The sequence below is a fragment of the Alexandromys fortis genome, unplaced genomic scaffold (assembly GCF_014885135.2).
Source record: "Alexandromys fortis isolate MF-2015 unplaced genomic scaffold, M_Fortis_MF-2015_v1.1 scaffold_39, whole genome shotgun sequence".
Classification (NCBI taxonomy): Eukaryota; Metazoa; Chordata; class Mammalia; order Rodentia; family Cricetidae; genus Alexandromys; species Alexandromys fortis.
This window is the reverse complement of record NW_026067918.1, coordinates 7,749,121-7,773,794: the sequence shown is the minus strand read 5'-3', so window position 1 is coordinate 7,773,794 and position 24,674 is coordinate 7,749,121. Positions and strand designations below refer to the sequence as shown.

The 24,674-nt window shown below is 47.6% G+C and overlaps 2 protein-coding genes across 2 annotated transcripts; both read left to right on the top strand.

Moving 5' to 3' along the window:
- Positions 1–3,468: 3,468 nt before the first annotated feature.
- Cd300c (CD300c molecule) lies at positions 3,469–8,531 on the top strand. The gene is made up of 4 exons (XM_050140173.1): positions 3,469–3,837; positions 4,566–4,931; positions 6,675–6,789; positions 8,247–8,531. Exons 1-4 carry the CDS (start codon positions 3,777–3,779, stop codon positions 8,392–8,394), a joined length of 690 nt encoding a protein of 229 aa, XP_049996130.1. The 5' UTR covers positions 3,469–3,776; the 3' UTR covers positions 8,395–8,531.
- A 3,692-nt stretch (positions 8,532–12,223) lies between these two features.
- Cd300lb (CD300 molecule like family member b) lies at positions 12,224–23,645 on the top strand. Its single transcript, XM_050140166.1, has 4 exons — positions 12,224–12,550; positions 17,742–18,071; positions 20,589–20,670; positions 21,277–23,645. The coding sequence occupies exons 1-4, from the start codon at positions 12,367–12,369 to the stop codon at positions 21,443–21,445; spliced, it is 765 nt and encodes a 254-aa protein (XP_049996123.1). The 5' UTR covers positions 12,224–12,366; the 3' UTR covers positions 21,446–23,645.
- The last annotated feature ends 1,029 nt before the right edge of the window (positions 23,646–24,674 follow it).

Genomic DNA, 24,674 nt, shown 5'->3' with positions numbered 1-24,674 from the left:
CCCCACCCAAAAAACATATGTACCAGGCTTTTTTATTATGTCACCAACCAGATCCCAAATCATGACATGGAAACTTCTTATTCATTTTGAATGTTCGGCCTTAGCTTTTTTTTTAATTTCTGGACAGTTTTTTTCTATAACTTAAATTAACCCATTTCTCCCCATCTACATTTTGACATAGGAGTTTTACCTTTAATTCTTTGTGTATATCTTACTTTCCTGCTGTCTCAGTGTCTGTCCAGCTTACCCCAGGAGTCTTCCTCTCTTTTTACCTCATTTTCTCCTCGTTTTAGTACTTCTCTTCTCTTCTCTCAAGCCTAGATTTTTTTCCTCCTATATATTCTCTGTCCACCAGTCCTGCCTATCTATTCTCTGCCTAGCTATTCAGCCATTGAGACCTTTATTAGACCAACCAGTTGCCTTAGGTAGGCAAGGTGAAATAGCAACACATTTTACATAATTAAACAAATGCAGCAGAAACCAATATAATACATTTTTATGCAGTTAAAGTAATATTCCACTGCATAAACAAATGTAACACATCTTTACATAGTGAAAATGATATCCTACAACATTTCCCCCTTTTGTCTACATAAAAAGAAAGGATTTAATTTTAACATAGAAAGACAACATACAACATATTAGAACAGTTATCAAATAAGAATTACATTCACAATATCCACGCCACTTGTATTTGGCAAATTCTAATAAAATATTCCATTATGAATCCTATCTTGATGAGTCTAAACTCTAGTCGCCCTGCTCACACTGCCAGCACTTTACATCCTGAGCCATCCCCTAGGCCCACGGAGTCCCTGACACATCAGACTCCTTGAAGAGGTCTTGGGGCTTCTAAGTAGCCATAAGAGGGCACAGAAAGGAATCCAGGTCCTATGTAGAGCTTCATGTCACAACACTATTTATAAATTCCTATATAGCTCTCAATGATGTGTGTGTTGTGTGTGTGTTTCTTAACTGTCCAAAGCTTATCTAACCAATACAGCTCCTTGCAGGGTGATTCGAGATCAGGGTGAGGGACACCTAACAGCTCAGCCATGGACCATCCCCAATATTTCTGAGTCCTTTGTCCTCACTCAAGTCTTCAGCATGAAGGGAATGTAGCATTGTGTTGTGTTGTATACATTGACTTGCCATTTAGAGGATGTTCTGTGACTCCACCTTGTGGTAACTTCTTCAGTGAATAGCCTTTAAGATACTGGCCCACCTTGGGTGTGATCTCGCGTACTATAAGTACAGAGAAAAAGCATACACAGCCCTTTTTTTCTGCTGTATTTGGTCCTGGTTCCCAGCACATGAAGAGGACAGTGGACTGATACTCTTACTGTGAGCTTCTCCCCTAATAAATAAATCTTTGTTATATTCCCTTCTGAGCTGTTGTGGAATGATTTGGTACCACTACAAATAGGCACTCAGTGTACATGATGTGGGATATCTTTCTGTATTTGTGTTGCTTTTATTGTTTGATAAATAAAGCTGTTTTGGCCAATGGCTTTGCAAAGTAAAGCCAGGCAGGACATCCTAACAGAGATAGAGAGAGTAGGCAGAGTCAAGAAGACACCATGTAACTGCTGAAAGAGACAGACACCAGAACCTTACTGGTAGAACACGGACTCATGGTGATACATAGATTAATAGAAGTAGGTTAATATAAGAGCTAGCTAAGAACATACATAAGCTATTGGCCAACAGTGTTGTGATTAATATAGTTTCTGTGTGATTACTTGGGTCTGGGTGGGAGGAAAACGAACGAGCAGTCTACACTTACACCACCTGGAATGTGATCCCCCTTACCACATTCCTCAGGTCTGGGCTAGAGTGTAAGGACTGATGTGTTTGCTAAGCTCAGTTATGAGTCATATGCTGTGTTATGAATCAAGTCCTGTGCTGAGGAGACCCCAGAGTTCAGAGGTCTCCTATAGGACAGAGCTGAATCAGAACACAATCCCTGATCTCCATTAGCTACTGCTCAGCCAAGAGCTCTCTCTCTCTCTCTCTCTCTCTCTCTCTGTCTATCTATCTATCTATCTATCTATCTCTCACTCACTCTCTCTTTCTCTTCCTGAAAATCAGGATGTAGCTCTCAGCTATGCCTCCAGGACCTTGCCTACCACATCTACCGCTGTGCTCCCCACCCATGGTGGAAATGGACTAAGTCGCTCAAACTGCAAGCAAGCCTCCAATGAAATGCTTTCTCTAATATGAGTTGTTTGGTCATGGTTGTCTCTTCACAGCGATAGAATACTGACTAACACAGATACCAAGCAGGGACTATAGCCTTCATGTCCCCACATGAATACAAAAAGTGGTTTCTTTGCTCTTGTTAATCTAATATTCTGTAGAGCACAAACAATGGACACAGACAAAATGCAGACAGACATCCTGAAGATGTGTGAGTGAGAGGCAAGAAATGGAGAAAGTGATACAACGAGAGATCCCTGCGTTATCTGCTAATAGGGATTAGAGATGAGTGGAGTAAGTGTGGATGTCCAGAGGAGAGCCGTGAGTCATGGCACAGCAAGTGCCAATGTCCCCACAAATGTCACCACAGTCTCCAGACACTGACACATATCAGAGAGGTGCAGATGCCTCTAAGGTTAGGTACATCACCGGGCTCAAGGAAACATTCTCTTGCCTTCTCCTCCAGCATGAGAGGGAGGTGTATCTCCAAAATTGGGAATAGAGGTATCAGAAAGGAGAGACCTGAGGTTGTTATTCATCCTCCTCCCAACACCCAGCATATACCCAAAATAATGACAACAGGTCCAAGTCTAGATATGGGACCAGGAGACATCAGAAGACAGAGTCATCAATTAGGTAGACTCAAGGGAGGAGGACTTCTGTGAGGTCAAGTTCAGCTTGAGCTAAATAGGACATTGCAGTCCAACCTGGGCTTCAATGTGAGATACTGTCTCAAATGAACAAGGTCTGAGACATAGTTCAGTTGGTAGAGTGCTTGCCTAGCATGCATGCAGCCCTGAGCTCAGTCCTGAGCACAGCGTGGATGGGGTGTGGTGGCACACACCTACAATACCCAGATTCAGGAGGTGGAAGCAGGAGGATCAATTCAAGGTCATCCTTAGCTGTATGGGGCCAACCTGAGCTAGAGATGCTGATGCAAACAAACCAACAACAGCCAATCAGAATAAGATGTACGGGGAGCAAGAGTTGTGACCTTCAGGTCTGTACCCTTTGTGTGTGTGGGGGGGGGGGGACTTAGCATCAAGGTGAACTCTAATTAAGGAATCAGGATCACAGTGTAAGCTTGACCAGCTATGTGAAGCCAGAAATGGAGCCAGAGACCCCTGGACTGAGAGCATGCTGTGGACGGCTAATCTGACTATTGGAAGGAGATGGTTCCTCCGTGCTCACAGAGATGGAGCAAAAGATGATGGACAGTTCACAAGTCCAGTCAGGAAGTGACGTGTCACAGAGGTTGAACAGCCTGAACAAAAAAGGAAATGCTCTCCAGGAGTGGGGAGGTTAAGAAGCCCTTAGCTGAGGGCTAGGGGGCAGGTGACATCCTCAGGTGACCATGGATGTGCCCCTCACTGGGAGCGATAGGAACCAGCACCGCTGAACCTGGAGCATCTTCAGAGCACTTCCTGTACTGGTTCATCTGGGGGGCCTCACACAGGACCAGGAAGCAGAGGACAGGAAGGAGAACTAGGCACATGTGCATTGTACGTTCTAGAAGGAGGCGTCCCTTCTCCTCTCTTGGGCTTGGTGTGGGTGCAGGTGACATCTGAGCTGAAGAAATGACCCCGAGAGTGTTGGGAGTGTGGCTGCCTTCAACTCTGCTCCTCCTGCAGGTCCCAGGTGAGCACAGGACAGGGTGGGGCTTTCAGCTTTGAAAGGGGAATTCCTGGTGTAAGTGAGAGGGCGTGACAGGGGGGATGGGAGGTGAGCGAGAGCAGCCAGCAGAGGAAGATGGGGCTTGGAGAGAATGCGAGAGAGTGGGGGTGGGCAGGACTGGGCAGCATGGTCTCAGAGGTGCAGTCAGGCTTCCGGACAGTGATGTCAGCCACACCTGAGACAGTCAGGACCTGCTGAAAGGGTTAACTGCAAAATCAATGCCAAAAAAACCACCAATCTCTACTGTGTACACACATGTATCTGTGTACATATGTGTACATACCAAACACACACAAGCACTCAATCCCACTAAGGCACATCTGCCACCCACAGAGATATATACACATATAGGTACACAGGTAAAGTCTCTCTCCCTCTCCCTCTCCCTCTCCCTCTCTCTGTCTCTCTCTGTCTGTCTCTGTCTCTGTCTCTCTCTCTCTGTCTCTGTTTCTTTCTCTCTATCACACACACACACACACACATACACACACACACACACACACACACACACACACAGTGTTGTTTCCTCCAGGGTCCTTCTTTTCTCTGGACAGTATAGGTGCTCACCTCAGCCCTTACTCCTGGGTCTGACAGAGCCTGTCTCCCTTCTCGCTGCTTCCTCCAGACCAGACAGCTCTCTAAGACCACACCAAGGGAGGCCTGACCACCATATTGGTGTTTGTGTTTTCCAGGCTGTGTCCCTATGAATGGCCCCAGCACCGTGACAGGCGCTGTGGGGGAATCCCTGAGTGTGCAGTGTCAGTATGAGGAGAAATACAAGAGCAACGACAAATACTGGTGCAGACACTCGCTGCTGCTATTGTGTAAACAAATTGTCAAGACCAGACCTGGAAAAGAAGCTAGGAATGGCCGAGTGTCCATCAGGGATCATCCAGCCACCCTCACCTTCACAGTGACCATGGAGAACCTCACCTGGGAGGATGCAGGCACCTACAAGTGTGGAGTGGATGTACCGCTTATCAATGGCTCCTCATGGAAGATTGATTCCTCCTTGGGGATTCATGACTTCTTCAAGGTTGAGGTGTTCGTAGTACCAGGTAAGCCCAGTTCATGTCCTGGCATCCTGTGTCCAGGTCTGTCATTCCCTCATGAAAGAAGGAATCCAGAAACAGTACCATGGTGAGCTTGGTGAATCAGTGACTCAGACACAGGGAGTGTGAGTCCACTCGTGCCACAGTGAGAGCATGGGTGGGGTGTGTGATAGTGTATGTACTCCAGTACATGCGTGTGCATGCACACACTGGCACTATGGGGAACCTGAGTTCTTAGAAACTCTCTTCAGTAAATTTATTTATTTACTTATTTTCTTACTCACCAGACTTGTCCATGGTGTGTGTCAGTCAGAGGAGAATTTCTTGGACTTAGTTTTGTTTTCCACAGTGTGGGTCCAGGGGCTCAAACTCAGCTCATCAGGCTTGGCAAATATGAGTCTTTACCCACTGAGATGTTTCATCAGTCCCTGTTGGAGATTCTCTGTGTCCCATGTGACAGTCTCAAGCCTGAAGCTTTCTAGAGACAGGCCCTGAATGCCTGGTTCTTTGTGACTTCCTGTCCCGATAGGAGGCAAGTCCTCTCTCCCAGGCCTCGTTTGGTCTGGTCCCCATCTCCATGTGGGAACAGAACCCCAGCACATCTGCTCCCCTCCATCAAGGGCTGCTCTGGCCTGGGACTGAGTGGACATTTCCCTTCCATGAAGGGTCTGAGGGACCAACTTCATCAAAGTGGTTCTGGGCTTCTGAGAGGAACCGGAGACACAAAAGGAACCTAGATTGTATACCGGGGTTCTTGATCCCTGAGGAATCCATTCAACCCCTCCAAGTTTCCCTATGTTCCCCTTTGCCAGGAACCATTTCCTGCAGGAAGAAACTCAGAGAATCTCCGAAAAGTGGCCCTACCCAGGCAGAGGTCAAGGGGGGCTCAGCTACTTTGGTCCCAATGTTCTCTGTGCCTGTATCCCATTTTCCCCTTATGGAGGTTTCCTTGGTCATAGAACCCCAATTAATACATCTCTTTTATATGAGCAGGGTGGTGGCAGGGGCTGAAGGGCTGAAATTCTCTGTCAGTTTTTATTTTCTTTTCTGAAAGAAGGTCTTGTGTAGCCCAGGTTGGCCACAAACCCAGTGTAGTTGGGATTCGTCTTGAATGACTGATCTTCCTGGCTCTGCCTCTCCCGCACTGGCATCCCCACACCCAGCTTCCTGTTCTGGTTCTCAGTGCGGATTTCCCCCTCACATAAACTTCCCTCCAGCATCCTCTGAGGGCTCATACTGAGGAGTGTGGAACAAATCTACTAAAGTCACAAGTTCTCCTCAGTAGAGGCCACTCTCCACAGGGTCCTTCAAGCCTTTCTAGAACTTTCCATCTGGACATGCCTCTGAAATGACTGCCCAGTAGGCTGTCTGGCTGACAGTGTGGGAATGAGTCAGCCAGGCAGACAGGGCTCCACCCCTCTGTGTCTGTCCCCACAAGGGACAAGGAGGCAAAGGTGGGACTGAGGCCAGCTGGGACCTGGTAACACGTGTCTTGACACTGACATTTAAACTCTCCTCTGTAGGAAGGCTGGCCTCAAGTGTGAAGGTGCCAACCAGTCACAATGCACCATGGGAAGGGAGGCCCTGGCCAGGCCTTGGTGTGGTCATCAGCCTACAAGCTATGGGACAGCTGCCAACCATGTCCCTAGGGTCCTGTGTGAAGCAGAGCTGCAGAGGTGTCAGTGGGTAGGAGATGGAGTGGCGGTGACTGAGACTGTCCTGTGTTTCTGTTTTTCACTCCTATCACAGGCTCTGCCCCTGAGGACAGAACAAACACCCTGGGGTCTCCCACATCCTCACCAGTGCACACTCAGCCCAGCGTGACCACAGAGGACACAACTCCTGGTCCCAGTCTACAACCTCGGTGAGGAACCCATATCCCTGAGGCCTCTAGATCATGGGGGGGGCGGTAATGCTGAGAGGGTGGAGGGAGAAGATCTGCATCCCTTCCTTGGGCATCTCCTGCATCTCCTAATCCCACACTGACCTGGGATGGGGTGTCTTGTGAGTGCTGGTTGCTCATCTAAACATTGGAGCACAGCAAGGACCCCCAGACACAGACCTGCTGAGACAGAGTTAGTTTCCTGTCCAGAGGTTACTACACAAATACATCCAGAGCCTGGGGAGACGGCTCAGCTGGTAAAGTGCTCGTCTTGCAAACACAAGGATCTGAGTTCAAGCCACAGCACACACATGTCAGGTATGGTGGTATACTCTTGAAATACCTGAGCTCTGGAGGTGGAGACAGGAGGATGCCTGAGATTCTCTGGTCACCCAGCTTAGCCTACTTGGCAAGCTCCAGGCCACTGAGAGATCCTGTCAGAAAACGAGATGAACCAGCTACGGTGGCTCCTACCATTAATCCTTGCACTTGGGAGGCAAAGGCAAGACAATCTCTGTGAGTTTAAGACCGGCCTGGACTACACAGCAAATTCCATTCTAGGCAGAGCTACACAGTGAGACCTGTCTCAAAATAAACATAACAAGGTGATGATTCTTGAGAAATGGCTTCCAAGGTTAGCCTCCACATTCACGCACACACATGTGCACCTGCATACACACAGATGAACATACACACAGATGAACATACACAGAGATGAACACACACACAGATGAACACACACAGATGAACAAACACACAGATGAACACACACAGATGAACACAAACACAGATGAACACACACAGATGAACATACACACATAGATGAACATACACACAAATGAACACACACACAGATGAACACACACAGATGAACACACACACAGATGAACACACACAGATGAACATACACACAGATGAACACACACACATATGAACATACACACAGGTGAACATACACACAGATGAACACACACACAGGCCACTAAGTTAATTACTCAACCAATGAAAATAAATACAGTCACTGGGTGTGCACCACCACTGCCCAGTTTCTATGGCAAACTAGTGTGGCTACTGGGATTAAAGGTGTGTGTCACCACTGCCTGGTCTGTAAGACTGACCAGTGGGGCTATTTTACTCTCTGATCTCCATACAAACTTTATTTGTTATAATGCAAATGAAATATCACTACAGGTGTGGGTGGGGGCTGCACTGCCTGTCTGGACAGAGGCTGTAGGAGTAGAGTTCCATGGGCTTGAACTGAGAGAATGGGCCAGGCTCCTACTTGGGCTCTCCGTCACCCTGGTCAATCAGGCAGGGCTGCCTTGTCCTTGTCCCTGAAAAGAGCAAGTGGACACACACCTGGGTGAGAGAAAGGTGCAGTAAAGGGCACCTGCGCTGCATTCTGGGAAGGCAATTTATTGTGACCTTGTCCCCCACAGGTCCCTGCTGAGCAGCATCCACTTCCTGCTCCTGGTCTTTCTGGAGCTGCCCCTGCTCCTGAGCATGCTCAGTGCGGTCCTCTGGGTGCACAGGCCTCAGAGGTGCTCTGGGGAGAAGCAGCATCGCCCCAATTATGAGAATCAGTGACATCTGTTGACAACGAAGCCCTGTCCATGTCACTGCACACAGCTCCTCTGGTGGCAGAGGACAATCTGTGCTTCTGAGAATACTCTGAGATGTCTTAGAAGATTCTTTGTGTTGTGTCAAACACATACAAAAATGTGCCCAATAAATACATTTACATTTTAATAGAGTATCTTTATCTATTCTTAGATAAGTTCACACATGTACACCCCAACTCTATCATATCCACCTCCAACCCCACCCTCCCACTCCCTCAGGCAGGTGTTCCCTCCCACTTCATGGTTCGTCCTCCCATTTCCATTCTTCTTCTTCTTTACATAACCACCGAGTCCAGTCAGTGCCGCCTGCTGGGATGCTCACTGACCTTGCTGACCTGGTGCTGTGCAGGTGACTACAGCTGCAGTGTGGCAGTGTCGTGAGTGCAGTGGCCATGGCACAGCCGGAACACAGCATCTCATAGCCTCTCCCTCTCCCCTCTGGCTTCCAATTCTCTCCTCTCCCTCTTCCTTACATAATGTTCCTGAGCCTTTGTAGGAGGAGGCTGCTTGTTCGTCCATGCTGCCCAGAACCAAAATAAGCACACAGAAACTATATTAATTAAATCACTGCTTGGCCCATTAGCTCTAGCTTCTTATTGACTAACTCTTAAATATTAACTTAACCCATATCTATTAATCTGTATATTGCCACATGGCTGTGGCTTACCAGTTAAAGTTTCCAGCTTCTGCCTCCGGTGGCGGATGCATGGCTTCCCCCTGACTCTGTCTTCCCTCTACCATGCTATAGGCCAAACCAGTTTCTTTATTCATTGACCAATAAAAGCAACACATAGACAGAAGGACCTCCCACACCAAACCTTGGAGTAGGATGGAGATGCTTGGGATAGGGTGGGGGTGCATTGGGATAAGGTAAGAGTGCCTTGGGGTAGGATGGGGGTGCCTTGGGGTAGGGTGGGGGTTTGACATAGATGTCCCTTTTAGGGCTGAGCACTCAATAGTTACTTTTTCTCAGCACTTAGATGACAGCAGAGAGATGCTTCTCCAACCAAGCCTGGGAACAACACTAACCAAAAGGTACAGACATAGATGTTTAGAGGGCAGTTTGACAATGTGATCAATAAATACACACACCTTACATGGAAATACACTTGGCACTGTGCCCTTCTCCAGATTCAGTCGTAGAACATGGTCCATACTGGTGATCTCCCTCTCTGATTTCACATTCCTGCTTTCTATCCCCTGTGGTGACAACCTCAGCTTGGTATTATTTTATCTGCTGGCCTTAAGTTTTGTCACATACATGCACTTGGATTGGCCAAGCATATTTTGTTTAGCATCTTTATTTCTGATTGTTATATGGACAGAGTTATACTTTTTTTAAGATTTCAATCATTTATTTATTATATATATAGTGTTATGCCTGCAGGCCAGAAGAGGGCACTAGATCTCATTATGGATGGTTGTGAGCCACCATGTGGTTGCTGGGAATCAGATGCACCCCAGTCCCCTTCCTTTATCTGTCTGTCTGCCTGTCTGTCTGTCTGTCTGTCCATGTGTTTGTCTGCCAGTGTATCTATCAGTCTGTGTCTATTTGTGGGTGTGTCTGTGTGTCTGTCTGTGTGCTTGTGTGTCTGTCTCTGTATTTCTCTCCCCTTTTCCTTCTTTCTTTCCATCTTCCTTTTCTTTCATTAGCAGAGTCTCACGGTGTAGCCCAAGCTAGTTTCCACCCCCGCATTCTCCAGCCTCAGCCTCCCTAGTTCTGAGATATAGGCACGTGCCATGCTCAGTACGCATGCTTTGTTTCTAAGCCTTTGGTGTTCTCATTAGATGTTGTGCCTCTGAGGTTCGTGCACACTGATCTGTTGATGCTGTAACGTGCATCTTGTTTGTATTGCTCTCTGGCTGGCTACATCAGCACAAAATCACACAGCTTTCCTTCTGTGGATAAACACAGTAGAGCCTCTCTTTCCTTTTCTTCTCCCTTCTTCCCTCCTCCTCCTCTTCCCTCCCCAATCCTGCATTTGTCATGAAACAGAACACAAGATGGTCTCTTGACTTATTCTCTCTATATCAACCTAGTGGCGTCCTGGGACTCACAGAGATCCACCTGCCTCTGCCTCCCTAGTCCTGGCAATAAAGGTGTGCACCATCTTGCCTGGCATGGAGGCGTTTCTCAGTTGAGGCTCCCTCCTTTCAGATGACTCTAGCTTGGGTCAAGTTGACATAAAATATAGCCAGCACAGTGCATCAAATGCACCTTTTGGATAACGTTCCTAGCTATGGACCTGGACTGTAACCTCAATTATTTGGGAACTTGGAAAATACCTTTTTAAGGGTTGGTGAGATGGATCAGCTTCACTGTGAAAACCTGGCCACCTGGGTTCAATGCCCAGAATTATGGTGGAGGAGAGAACCAACTCCCAGATGTTGTCCTTTGACTTCTACATGCAAACTGTGTTGCACATCCATGCTCACAAACACATCAAACACACAGATATACAAGAAACAAAATTTGAAATAAATAATAAAATGTCTTAATAAACTATTTCTTTTTTGAAACCTGTTCATATGTTTGTTATATTTGATTTTGAATAACTTGCATTTTTATTTCAAGATTTTTAAAAGGATTTTATTTTAACTATTTGTGTGTGGCACACACACATTCACATGTAAGTGAAGTGCCCATGGACAACAGACGAAGACGATGGATTCCCCTGGAGCTGGAGTTACAGGTGGTTGGGAGTCACACGTTGTAGGTGTTGGGAACCAAACTTGGGTCCTTTGAAAGAACAGTATGTACTCAATCACTAAGCTGTCTCTCAAGTCCCTATTTTTAAATTTTTAGTTACACATATGTATGTACAATCACATATAATTACATATATGTGTACATATGTAATTACATATTGTGTGTTTATGTGCATTTGAGTGCAGTTATCCATGAAGGTCAGAAGTAGCTCTTACTTAATAAACCACCTCTCTTGCTCCTTATATTTATTTAATTATTGCATTTTCGTTATTTTGAGTTTTGTATCTTGTGAGATTAGAGTGTCAGATATCCCTAGAGTTGCAGGCGTTTGTATGCCCCTGATGTGGGTGCTGGAAATAGAACTTGAGTGTTCTGAAAGACTGGGAAATGCTCTTAATAACTGAATCGTCTCTCCAACCCCTAATTTTTATTTTAAATGGTGTCTTTAGACTGGAGACATGGCTCAATGGTAGCATGCTTGCCTACCATGTGAAAACCATGTTTAGATTACCAGTACCATACACAAAAAAGAAAAATTATTAAGTGATATTTTGTTCATGTATATGACAACTTCTCTAAAATCTTAGAAATTTCTTTTCATTTTTATATGTAGGCATTTCAGTTATAACAAAATTTGTTTTAATTCCAATTCTTTTGTCTTTTTTTATGTATTAGTTAGTGTTCTATTGCTGTGGTAAAACATCAGACCAAGGCAAATTATAGAGGAGGATTTATTTGGGATTCTGATTCCAAAGGGGTCGGAGTCCATCGTGGGAGGCAATCGTGACAGCAGGCAGCGGACACGGAACAGCTGAGAGATCATATCTTGGACCACAAATAGGACGCAGAGAGTGTATTGGGAAGAGCAGGAGGCTCTGAAACCTCAAAGTGAGACACTTCCTCCAGCAAGACAACACATCCTAAACCTACTCAAACAGCACCATCACCTGGGCATTCAATATTCAATGCCAGGTGTGCTGAGCACAGCCTGCTAGCACACGAGCTGGGAACCCGACTGCCAGGGCCCATCATTATAGCCTAGATCACTTCTGGGCCTAATACCCAGAGTGCTCTACCCCTTAACCCAAGGCCAGACAGTCTGGCCATCCCCACCACTGGTCTAGAGGCTTGCCGCCTTTGCCTCTGCTCGCCGGCACAGTTCCCTAGCCTCCTCATTTCTCCTGAGTGACCAGCTCTGCAGAGAGCTGATGCGTCTTGTGCTGAGTAATGGACGGCAGGAAATACCCACTCTATAAAAGGAAGCTGGCGAGGAAGACGCCCACAGGCAACCTGGACAAGCAGAAGGGGTCAGCTGGGATTTGGATTTGCTGCTGGCTGTCCGTCAAGGGTGTGGAGCAGGGAGGCAGGACCATGTGGCTGGCCCCAGCTCTGCTCCTTCTCAGTTTCCCAGGTATGTTCAGCTAGGGTCTGGAGGCTTGGGACTGCAGCTGCAGAGCAGGAGGCAGGGGACTCTGTCCTGGGTTTGAGAAGAGCTGCCTGCCACCTTTGGGGACAGGAAGTTCTGCAGCTTCATTCAGCAAAGGACCCCTGGTCCTACATCATGCCAGGCATGTGCCGGGACCTGGGAACGTGAAGGGAAAGGAGAAATGGAGTGGCCATCAGAGATCCCAGATGCTCTGATGGGTGAGACATACTTTAGAATAAGAATTAGCAGCAGGGGAAAAAAACAGAATAGAAGAGGAAGGAGCTTAGAGTAGGGAGAGGCTACCACTGAGGGAGCTACAGAAAGCCCTCCTGGACCCGTTCCTTCCATGCCCCAGTAGCTAGATCTTGGCAGCCCTTGCAGCAAGCAGAGTAGACACTCCATGGAGAAGGCATAGCTTGGGGAAAGGGCTACAGGCTTAGAGAGGTGGCACACCCAGGCAGAGGGAGCACTCAGTGGGCAGGACACTGAGGGGACACTGGCTAAACGTGAGTTTGGAAATGCCAAAGATAAAATGGTGACTGACAGCTGCAGATGCCTGCATGCCTTAGCTGTGTCTGAGTTCTGGGCTCCCAGCCGCCTTCTCTCTACATCTCAACGTTAGGCTTTCCCAGAGACCAAGTGGGACAGGAGGAGCCATGCGTGGCTTGCACATTCGCTTGCTCGCTCACACACAAGCACGCACGCACATTCACCAGGATACTCAAAGGCACACATCTACATAAGTCACACTCAGTCCATACCTCCACGATCATCTACTCACTCACATTCACACTCCTAAGATGCCATACGCTGAGACTGTTCACAGAAGGAATTTCAATTTTTATTGTATTATGTGTGTGGGTGTTCCGCCTGAACGTGTGTAAGTGCATCATGCGTGTGCCTGGCACCTGCAGAAACTAGATTCCTGGCTCCCCTGGAACTAGAGTCATGGATGGTTGCAAATGACCATGTTGAAGCTCAGAATTGAACCTGAGTCCTCTGGAAGAGTAGCCAGGGCTCTTGACCTCTGAATTATCTCTCCAGTTACCCATCCTCCTACCCCTTTTTTGTTGATACAGGGTCTCATTATGTAGCCCTGACTGGCCTGGAACTCACTATGCAGACCAGGCTGGCTTCAAACTCACAGAGATCCTCTGCCTCCCGAATGCTGGGGCTAAAGGCGTGCACCTACCCTGTTAGGTAACTTTAAAAAATAATCTAATAATAGTGTGCTTTGGGATCACTCTTGTCATTGTTTGGACAATGCTCTTTACTTTTTAACTATGTATCGCTGTATCAGAACTTTCCATTCTAATTCCTATTAGTGGTCTTTGAGTTTTCCAGGTGTTTACTGTTGCATCTGTGGTGAGGATAATTCCCACTCCACTGTCTTTAGCAATCCTAGAGCTAGGATGGTTGTGTATGTGACCACAATGCACAGATTCTTCACAAAAATAGCTAACAACTTTAGTGATACCCACCATGAGCAAGGCACTGAGCAAGACCCTGGGGTTGGGGATGGAAAAAGGGAGAAAGGAAGCGCAGCACCTCTGGGCTTTGGGAGTGAGAAACCTACGGAGGATGTTAGGAAAAGAGATACAAAGCCATCGGGCTCCAGACAAAAGGCCAGTGGCCAACAGGAAGAGGCAGCTCCAAGAAGAGGGTGGGGCATTGGGAAGGAGCTCAGCCTGGTCCACAGCCTTGAGAGGGCGCATTGGGGTTAGGGAAAGAAAGGCTCGGGTGGCTACAAGAGGAGCAAGGAATGACACTAAGGAGAAACTAAAACCAGTTTGCAATAAGACATCCATTGCAGGAATGAAGCTTTTCCAGTCACTCTGGAGCAGGGGAGTAGCTGACATGCTGGGTGCAGCTGAGGGCGCAGGGGAGTAGCTGATACATTGGGTACAGCTGAGAAGGGGAATAAGTGACATTCTGGGTGCAGAGGAGGCAGGGGAGTAGATGAGATGCCGGGTGCAGCTGAGGGGGGCAGGAGAGTAGCTCACATACTGGGTGCAGTTGAGAGTGCAGGGGAGTAGCTGACATGCTGGGTGCAGTTGAGAGTGCAGGGGAGTAGCTGACATGCTGGGTGCAGCTGATGAGGAGGCAGGCTCAGTCCGGTCCCGAAAGCGGTTTGAAAGAAGGATGCACCAGACCTTTCTGAATGCTACTACCACGACCCAAGTACCGGACGAGAGCCGTCTCCGGCCAAACAGCCCAATACCCAACATTAGACGGTTACATGAGGTTTATAACAGCCAGAATCTGACTGAAAGAAGCATGGCAGCTGTGCTAAGGGGGAAGTGAGGCTCAGCGAGGTTAAGTAACCTCCCTAGGGTTTCTCAATAACACCATGGTAGATGTGTCCATCTGCTGGCAAAGTTCACACTTTCTCTGCTCTGTCGTGACGTCCCATGGGCTGTGATAACAAAGATGTAAAGAAGACGGTTCAGATCGGCATTTCCAGGGTGCAGTTGGCTGGACTGGCGACCAGTCACTTGTGGAGGGAAGGAGAGGAGAAATCAATATAGATGCTAATTCTCCAATGTGGCTCCCGAGTGGAGTGAGCTCAGTGCTTACAAGGGGGTCTGTCAGAATCTTTTATGTGCCTCCTGTGGCTGTTGTACCCAGTGACCACAAATGCAGTGGCCCAGAACAACATCACTTCATCCTGCTGGTCCAAGATCAAGAGTCCAAAACGGTCTCACTAGTCTCAAGGTTGAGTTCCTTCTGCAGCTCTGGAGAACCATCCATTTCTGGGCTTCATCCAAAAGCCCCCATGAGTCTCTTGGCCCATGGTCTCTCCTCCTCTTCAAGGCCTGCAACAGAATGCCTTCAGACCTAAACCAGTTTCAACATTCATTCATCAGGACTCAGAGAATAATCCAGTACAATCTTATCTCAATATCCCTGATCACACCTGTAAATGCCTTTATTCTTTTTCTTTTTAAAACTGCAGACGGGGGTATGTCTGTAGTTGAAGGGCCATTTTATTTTCTTATTTTCATTGGTGTGCATGTGCCTGCTACAGAGCTTGTGTGGAGGTCAGAGGGCAACTTCGTGGAGTCAGTTTCCCCTTTCCACCTTCACGTGGGTTTCAGGGATTGAACTCAGGTTTCACAAGAACTTTTACCCATGTACCCATCTCGCCGGCCTCCCTTTTTCTGTGTGAGGGCAAATAGTAATAGGTTGGTATTAGAATGTCAATAGTTAGCACTTAGTAGGCAGAGGCAGGCATGTGTCTATGAGTTCAAGGGCAGCCTGGTCTACGTAGTGCAGTGGTCAACCCTTTCCAAGGGGCTTCCTAAGACCGTTGGAAAACACAGATATTTACATTATAACTCAAAGCAAAGGTAAAATTACAGTTATGGTGTTACAATAAAAATAATTTTATGGCCGGGCAGTGGTGGGGCACACCTTTAATCCCAGCACTTGGGAGGCAGAGACAGATGGATCTCTGTGAGTTCAAGGCCAGACATGTCTACAAGTGCTAGTTCCAGGACAGCTAGGGCTATTACACAGAGAAACCTTGCCTCAAAAAAAAGCCCCAAAATAATAATAATAATAATAATACTTTTATAGTTAGAGCTCACCACAACACGAGGAACTGTATTAAATGGCGGAAGCATTAGGAAGGTTGAGAACCATGAGAACCACTGTGAATCTATCTAGTGAATTTCAGGCTAGCCAGAGCTACATAGTAAGAGCCTGTCTCAACATACATACATACATACATACATACATACATACATACATACATACATAAATAAATGTGAAGAAGGGTTATTCTGTCAAGCATAGATTGAGACCTCAAATTAAAACTAAATTAGCTCTATGGAGCAGGCCCAAGGTGTGAGGGACGGCACCAGGCTCTTGCGCAAATGTGCCCCACTCGCAGAGACCAAAGTCTAAGACTGGGAGCTGGTCAAGAAAGCCTTTCCCTGCAGCAGCTCTCTGCCTCTTTGTCTGCCTCCAGGTGACTGGGAACACGAGTCACTATGCAGAAAGGGTGTCACTCCACAGACCAGCAGGATACACATTCCAATCTATTTTGGACTCTTTTAGAGACAGGAAGCAGAGCGGGCTTTGTGGCAGAGGTGCTATCACATGGCGGATGTTTGGAATGATGGTCTAGAACCAAGGGCAGCATTTGGGTTACAAGTGTCTCTTGGAAACCATCAGATTGTAGGCATTAATTAGAACCATAGACATGGGGTGTCCTCCTGTGGAGGCAAGAAGGCTAGAGAGAGGGTGCTGGGTGTGGTGCTTCACGGTCAGATTAGAGCCACCTAGGAGACACGCATCTGGGTATAGAGCTGTGAGGGTCTTTCTGGGGACTTACATGATGAGGGAAGATGACCCTGAGTGTGGGTAGCACCACGCCATGGGTTGGGAGTCTGGGCTGGATATTTTCTTTTCATGAGAAGCCAGCTGAGTACCAGCATTCTTCTCTGCTTCCCGATGGCAGCAGATGCAACGTGACCAGTCACCTCGTATTCCCACCACCATACAGTCCCTGCCATGATGGATGCAGCCCTTAAACCAGAATTTTGAAAATAAAAACAAAAACTAAACCCTGCTTCCTTCCTTAGGTTGCTGGTCGGGCAGTTTTGTCACAGCTGGGACGAAGGTAACTCACGCCCTGGATTCCCCCAGGTGCCTGTAGAACCAGCTCAAAATGGCTCGCCAGACTTGGTTTGAGACATCTCAGCTCAGCTCAGTGCTCACTGATAGCCTGATGTCAGTCTCAGTGGGGGACATTTACACCACAGAGATTGGCAGATGTTGCTAAGATGGAGGGATATTACCTAGATAGAAGACTGTTGACCATTTCCCAGCATGCCACTCTAAGATCCAGAGAGAAGAAAGAGAAAGGTCACAGAGTGGACTAGTCAGAGAAGGGAGGCGATCAGATGAGAACAGTGACAAGAGGACACAGAAAAGGTGTCAGGAAATCAGAAGTGTCACATGATACAGGAGGCCTGGGGAGATAAAGTCTGGAGAGGCCAGGGCACGGGCATGCAGGGGTTAATAGCACACTGGACCTCTGAGGAAACAGATGTGAGGATCCAAGTGGGTCATGGCGGCTGGAGTGAGCAGGACCCTTCTCTAATCCTTTGGACGTTAGGTTGGCTTAGAGGAGCGGAAGCCGTATCTTGTCCTCCTGTTTCTTGTCCAGGCTGTTTCGCCATCCAAGGCCCAGCATGGGTGAGAGGCCCAGAGAAGGGGTCAGTAACCATTCAATGTCGCTATAGCTCCAGATGGCAAGCCTACAACAAGTGGTGGTGTCGAGGAGCAAACTGGAAGACCTGCAGGGTCCTCATTCGAACCACGGGATCAGAGAAAGAAAGGAAGAGTGGCCGGTTGTCCATCAGGGACAACTGGAGAGAGAACTCGCTCCTGGTTACCATGGAGATGCTCAGGCAAAATGACACAGACACTTACTGGTGTGGTATTGAAAAATTCGGAACGGACCGTGGAACCAGAGTTAAAGTGACCGTTTACCCAGGTAAGCATTGGCCTATGGGTTACCACAAAGTTCTGGTGCTTGGGACTAAAGGACTGGGAATCTAGGAGACAGACAGAGAGATGGGACAGGGCAGTGACAGAAGTAAGGAAGAATAGCATCCCAACACTTTTATCAATGCTAGCTCTTGGGGTCACTCTAAGGAAGTCAGTAAACGTGAGTCCTGACTGGCAGATGTTGGTGTGGGGCTGGGGCTTTGACATCTCCCTCTGGGAGCCACGGCCGAGCCCTGCCACCCTGCATCCCGGAGCTCCACAGCCCTAGAAACTCACATTCTTCCCCTGGAGCCTTGAGTAGGTCTTGGATGCCTGAAGAAGCCCTCAGCACCACAGGCTGAGAAGTTTCTAGTTTTTTAAAACTTGTACCCTTGTCCTGTGATTTACATGGGACGGGGGGGGGGGGGGAGCTAAGGCATCATTGGGGAGGGCCGAGGGTTGAAGGCCAGGCCTAGCCAAACCACAGTGACTCTGGGCACTTCGAAGGGCCTGAACTTTCCGAGTGACCACTTCTGCTTTTTCTGACTACAGAAGACTAAGCGTGTGGTAAGGAAGACCCCGGAGGCTTGCAAGTGTTAAGTAGATGCTTTAAATGGAGGCTTTGGTTACTAAATCAAAATCAGAGATGTCCCTGGTTCTCCTGGCTTCTTCCTGCGTCATCCTCATTGAGGGACTCCAGGGTCTTCTGTTGGTACCCAAAAAGCAGCCCTCCCCACTTCCACCCATGCTCAGAGCTTCCTCAGCCCAGCGCACATGCTGGCTCCTGAGAAGGCAGCAGGCAAACACAGCGCTGGCACTGAAGTCAGCCCTTGGAGTGACGGGGCTGAAACCAATGAGTTACAAACGTTGCCTCCTAGGAGATGTGAGGTGCAGAAAGGGTCGCTCCAAAAAAGATTTCCCCAGGGATACTGCTCAGGGGAAGCTACGATGATCTGTGGAGACAGAGGGTTGAATAAGACATGTAGGCAAAAGACAGAGTAGCCTAAGAATGTGCCCCATGCTGAGCTTGAAGTGTCCAGGGGGATGGGGGAACACCAGCCTATATGGTGACTGTGACCTCTTGGAGGACTGCAAGGACTGGAGCTCCCCAGAGTTCTGCTCAGCTTCCAAGTGTTATTAAAACCCGAAACCTTTGCAAGAAGGGTTTGGTGGGTCAGGAGCTAGCCCAAAGGACTAGCCAGAGAAGCTAACGCCCAGCTGGGCTCAGGAATCCATGACCCAGCCACCCACTACAAACTGCCCGTAGTTTCCTCTCTGACATTTCCTTCCTCAGAGCCATTCACAATATAGCTAGTCTAGCATGTGCCTTCTTGCTCAGCGACCTTCAGGAGCCCCTCTGTCACTCACCACCCTGGCCACTAGAGACTTGTTACTGAAATCATCAGTCCTTGAGCCTTACTTGGGCACTGTTTGAATGGAAAGAAACAGAGGTTCATCCCCCCAGCCAAAGGAAGTGGAAAGAGACTGTGGGTGTCTCCTCCTCCAGAACTAGCTACAGTCTTTCTCCTCCTTGATTTCCATATCTCCTTGTCATATATCCTATTAATAAAAATGATGAAGGAAATGACTGTACGGGGACTCTGACAGCTCAATAGAAGCCAAAGGACTGGATCAGAGAGATGGGGCTTCCTGATCCAGGGGATAGTTTTATGTCAATTCGGCACAAGCCAGGGTCACTGGAGGAGATGGACCTCCATAGAGAAAAGGTCTCCGTAAGATCAGCCTGCAGGCAAGCCTGTAGGGCTTTTTCTTAATTAGTGATTGATGTGGGAGGATTCAGCCCATTGTGGGCAGTGCCACCCCTGGACTGGTGGCTCTGGGTTCTACAAGAAGGCAGGATGAGGAGCTGGAGAGGTGGCTCAGCAGGCAAGAGCAATGGTTGCTCTTCCAGAGGACCCAGGTTCAATTCCCAAGGCCCACATATGGCAGCTCACAACTGTCTGTGACCCTAGTTCCCACACAGACATATGAAGGCAAAACACCCATGCACAGAAAATTTTTAAAAGAAGAAAAGAATAAAGAAAAATCATTTAAGAAAGGAAGGAAGGAAGTAAAAATAAGAAAGGGAAGAAGTAAAGAAGGAAGAAAAGGAAGGAAAGAAGGAAGGGAGAGAGAGAGAGAGAGCAAGAAAGAAAGAAAGAAAGAAAGAAAGAAAGAAAGAAAGAAAGAAAGAAAGAAAGAAAGAAGTTAGGTTGAGTAAGCCATGGGGAGCAAGCCAGTAAGCAGCACCCTCCATGGCCTCTGCATCAGCTCCTGCCTCCAGGTTCCTGCCCTGCTTGAGTTCCTGTCCTTCTTTCCTCCAGTGATGGACTAGGACACGGCAGTGTAAGCCAAATAAACCCTTTCCTCCCCAACTTGTTTTGGTCATGGTGCTTCATTACAGCAATAATAACCCTGACTAAGACACCCAGTGAGGGATGGTTGGATGGGGTGCCAACATGAGCCATGCATGAACCACCCCCAATCTGTTCCATAACCTGTGGCCATCTTTGCTTATGTCTAGAGGGAAGAGATACCATGTCTTCCCAGCTAGACGCCTCTATGGATAGCAACACACATGTGATTTCCTCTGACTTATATAAGAGGTGAGTCCTGAAGTCCCTTCTGCTCCCTCTACATGGGTTCTTCCTACCAGGGTGCCAAATCCAGGTTCTATCATCAGGTGCCAATGATTGTCATAGTCAAGATTCAAGGTCCCAAGGCCACCTCTGTCCCTGGTCCTTGCCCCCACCATGGTCCCATTCCAGCTCCACCAGAAAACTACTCTGTAGAGCTGTTCATTACTACCCAGCCCTGGTGGCATCAAGGGAAGAGATGATCCCATAAGGTTCCAGTCTCATCACAGAAACAGGGCAGGGAGAGATCTGCCAGCCTGGAGCGAATGTTGAGGGCAGAGTAAGCAGACACAGCCCAGATGTGGAGAACTCCAGATTTCTGCTGGGAGGAGGGAAAGAAGAACCCCACCCCCGAATGTAAAATTGGAACAGGGACAAGCCATACTAAGACCACATGGTCATCGAGGAGCCCCGTGGTTGGACGGTCCTTGGAGAAGGCCCTGGGGGATCTTCCAAGTAGGATGTGAGCCTTCAGTATCAGGCTGTGATGAGCTGGCTGTCGACTTACCAGTGCTGGGGATGGGGCATCATGGGATTCAAAGGCATGGGGCCCTGATGGCTGTATCTTTCTCATAGGACACACTACATACTCCTGGCATTTCTGAAGGTGCCTGCCTTGCTCATCTTGGCTGGTGTTGTCCTCTGGCTGAAGAGGTCAACTGGGAAGGTCCCCGAGGAACAGTGGAGACACACTGTCAGCAGCAATTCGGACTCTGAAATTCTGGAAAAAGACATTGTCCCTTAGACTGGAGCATAAGCAGAGCCTTCCCAGTCTGGACTCTCGTTCCAGAAACATCTTTAAGTCCTCAGTGGGTAGTGAGTGAGGCTGGTGCCCAAAGGGCTTAGCCAGGCATGATCTCCACTCTACACACCATGGGGACCCTGCTCAGTACCCCCTAGCTATCATCACACCTGCAGTACTAGAATCTTGCTCCTCCTATACATCCTCACCTGCCCTATGCCTTCCACCCACCACGGTCAGCCTGGAGTGAGAACCGCTGGAATGGAACCCAAGCTGCAGAAAGACAGCAGCGTGTCCCTTGATGAAAAAGCTCGTGCAGAGTCTAAGACTAAAGCACAGGGAAACAGAAGGGACCCAGTGGTGTGGCTAGTCTATGCTATGACTCTGTCACAGAGAGCTCAGGGAGTGTGGAGCAGGATCCGTCCTCTGTCTGTCCTGGACACTGAGGCCACCCCTAGCATGCACTTCTGAGGAACCTGACAGGCCCAGGGCCTGGAGTGGAGAGAACTCAGACATCCATGACTTTGCCACAGAAGCTGAGGTTGCATTTCCCAGCAGGTGTGTTTGCTCCAGGGCCGGAAGCAGAAGGCCACACACCCTTAAATAGAGCTGTGGCCTACATAGATGCATGGCATGCTGGTTCTAACCAGAGGTTAGCCAGGGGAGAGTAACAGAGAGAGGAGAATAGCAGAGAGAGCAAGGCAGGCAGAGAGAGTAGTGTGCCTCCCGACCTGGGTCCTCCCCATGACCTGCACTGCAACATCCGCTCTGCAGAGGAAGTCAGGGTTAGGGTAGCTCGTCAGAGCAACTACCAACAGCACGAGTCAGAATGGTCCCTTATCAAAGGGTTCTTCTGCTTTAACTGTGGTTGGGGAAAATAAAAGCCTAACATGCTTTTCCCATGAGGTTTCCAGTGCACAGTGCAGAGCCGGTATGCACACTGCAAAGGCAACAGATCTCTAGAACATTCTCATCTTGCAAGACTCAGACTCTAAGCCCACTGCACACAACCCCCCACCCCACCAGGCCCTGGCTACCACCATTTCACTTTTTTCCCCTGATGAGTTTTGCTAATGTACTTGAGTGGAATCATGAGGCGTTTTTAGTCTGGGATTGCTTTATTCTAGTAGCACCATGTCCTCAAGGATCATCCACCTTCTAGCAGAAGACAGAATTCCTTTATGTTCAATGCTGAATATCTCCTACTGTGCAGATATACCACTCATTTACTAACAGGCCTTTTGGCTGTTATTTGCTCTGGGCACATGAGGACAATAAGCATTGGTGTGTTGGTATCACATTGAGATGCTGTCTTCAATTCTCTTGGATCTGGTGGTGACAGTTAATCTTGATTGTTGACCTTGCTGGGTTTAGAATCACCTGCGGGACACACCTCTGAGCTTTTCTATGAGGTTGCTTCCAAAGAGGTTTAACTGAGGAAGGATGACCCACCCTGAATGTGAGCCCTCACCCTCCCATATCCTGGGGCCTCAGGCTGAATAAACACAAGGAAAGGGAGGAAGTGAGCTGAACACCAATGGGTTCATCTCTCTTCTTCCTGAGGATGAAGTGTGGCTCGTTGTTCAGCCATTACAGCTAGATCTACTCCTGCTGCCGTGTCATCTCCAACATGATGGACTGTAGCCCTTAAAACCATGAGCCAAAATAAACCCCGCCTTCCTTAAGTTCCTTCCATGATGGATTTTGTCACAGCAGTGAGGCAAGTAACTAGCATGCAGGCCCAAGAGTTCTATCTCTGGGTCATGTGACGATGGTCTCTATTTTGAATGATTTCTATAACATTTTCCACAATGGCTGCACTGTTTTATATTACCACCAACAGGATATAAACATTCTAATTTCTCCATATCCTTCATCTGCAGCCATTGTTTTCTGTCTAGTTATTTTTATCACAGCTATTCTCCAGGTATTTTAACTTATGTTTTCCTGATAATTGGAGATGTTGGGCGTCTTATCACATTCTTACTATTCAAGTCCTTTGCCTATTTAAAAAAGAAAAGCAAAGTTCACTGTAAAAACTTTAACTTTTGCTGGGTAGTGGTGGCGCACGCCTTTAATCCCAGCACTTGGGAGGCAGAGGCAGGCGGATCTCTCTACAAGAGCTAGTTCCAGGACAGGCTCCAACGCTACAGAGAAACCCTGTCTCAAAAAACCAAATCAAACCAAAACAAAACAAAAACAAACATACACACACACACACACACACACACACAAACCCTTTAACTTTTATTCTTTAGTTATGTGCAGAGGCTATAAGACATCAGATTCCCTGGGACTAGAGTGACAAGTGGCAGCGAGTCACATGATATAGGTGTTGGGAATCCAACTTGGGTCCTCTGCAAGGGCAGTGGGTTTTTTTTTAAACTGCTGAGCTGTTGCTCCAGCTCCTTTTTGTCCACTTTTTAGTCTGATTGTTTGTATATACATATTCCAGATATACTATCTCTTCAAAGATATTATTTTCAAACATGCTTTCCCGTTCTATGACTATTCTTACACTATTGAGAGTCTAGCTCTTTGACAGATATGGAGATAATGGATAATTGATGGCAGGGGAAAACATGACTTAAAACAATCTGGCTACAAGAAGTAGGTAGAGAATTTCACTTTTTATAAAAAGATTATAGTGGCCAGGCGTGGTGGCTCACACCTTTAATCCCAGCACTTAGGAGGCAGAGCCTGGCTCTGTAAGTTCAAAGCCAGCCTGGTCTATAGAGTGACTTCCAAACTGCAAAGTTTACACAGAGAAACCTTGTTTTGAAAAGACCAGAAAAAATGAAGAAAAGACAAAAGAAGATTAAACCATATGCACATACATATAAAATGGACCATCACATACCAAACTATCAACATTATTTTTGTTATGTGAATAAATAGTCTTCCCTTCACTTTTATGGATTTATTTGTTTATTCTCGCGCATCCCAGGCTGGCCTTGAATTTGCTATGTAGCTGAGAATGACCTTGAACTCAAGCATGATCTGTCTGCTTCCACTTCAAAACTTCTGGAATTACAGATATGTACCTTCACATGTAGTTTTATGTGGTACTGGGGGTCCACCCAGGCAATCACTCTACCAACTAAGCTACATTCCAACCTCTTTTCCAATTAGATTTTAAAATCTGTTTTTCTTTTTGATAATTATATATATGTGTGTGTGTATATATATACACACACACACATACACATGCAATGTACTGTCACATCCAGCC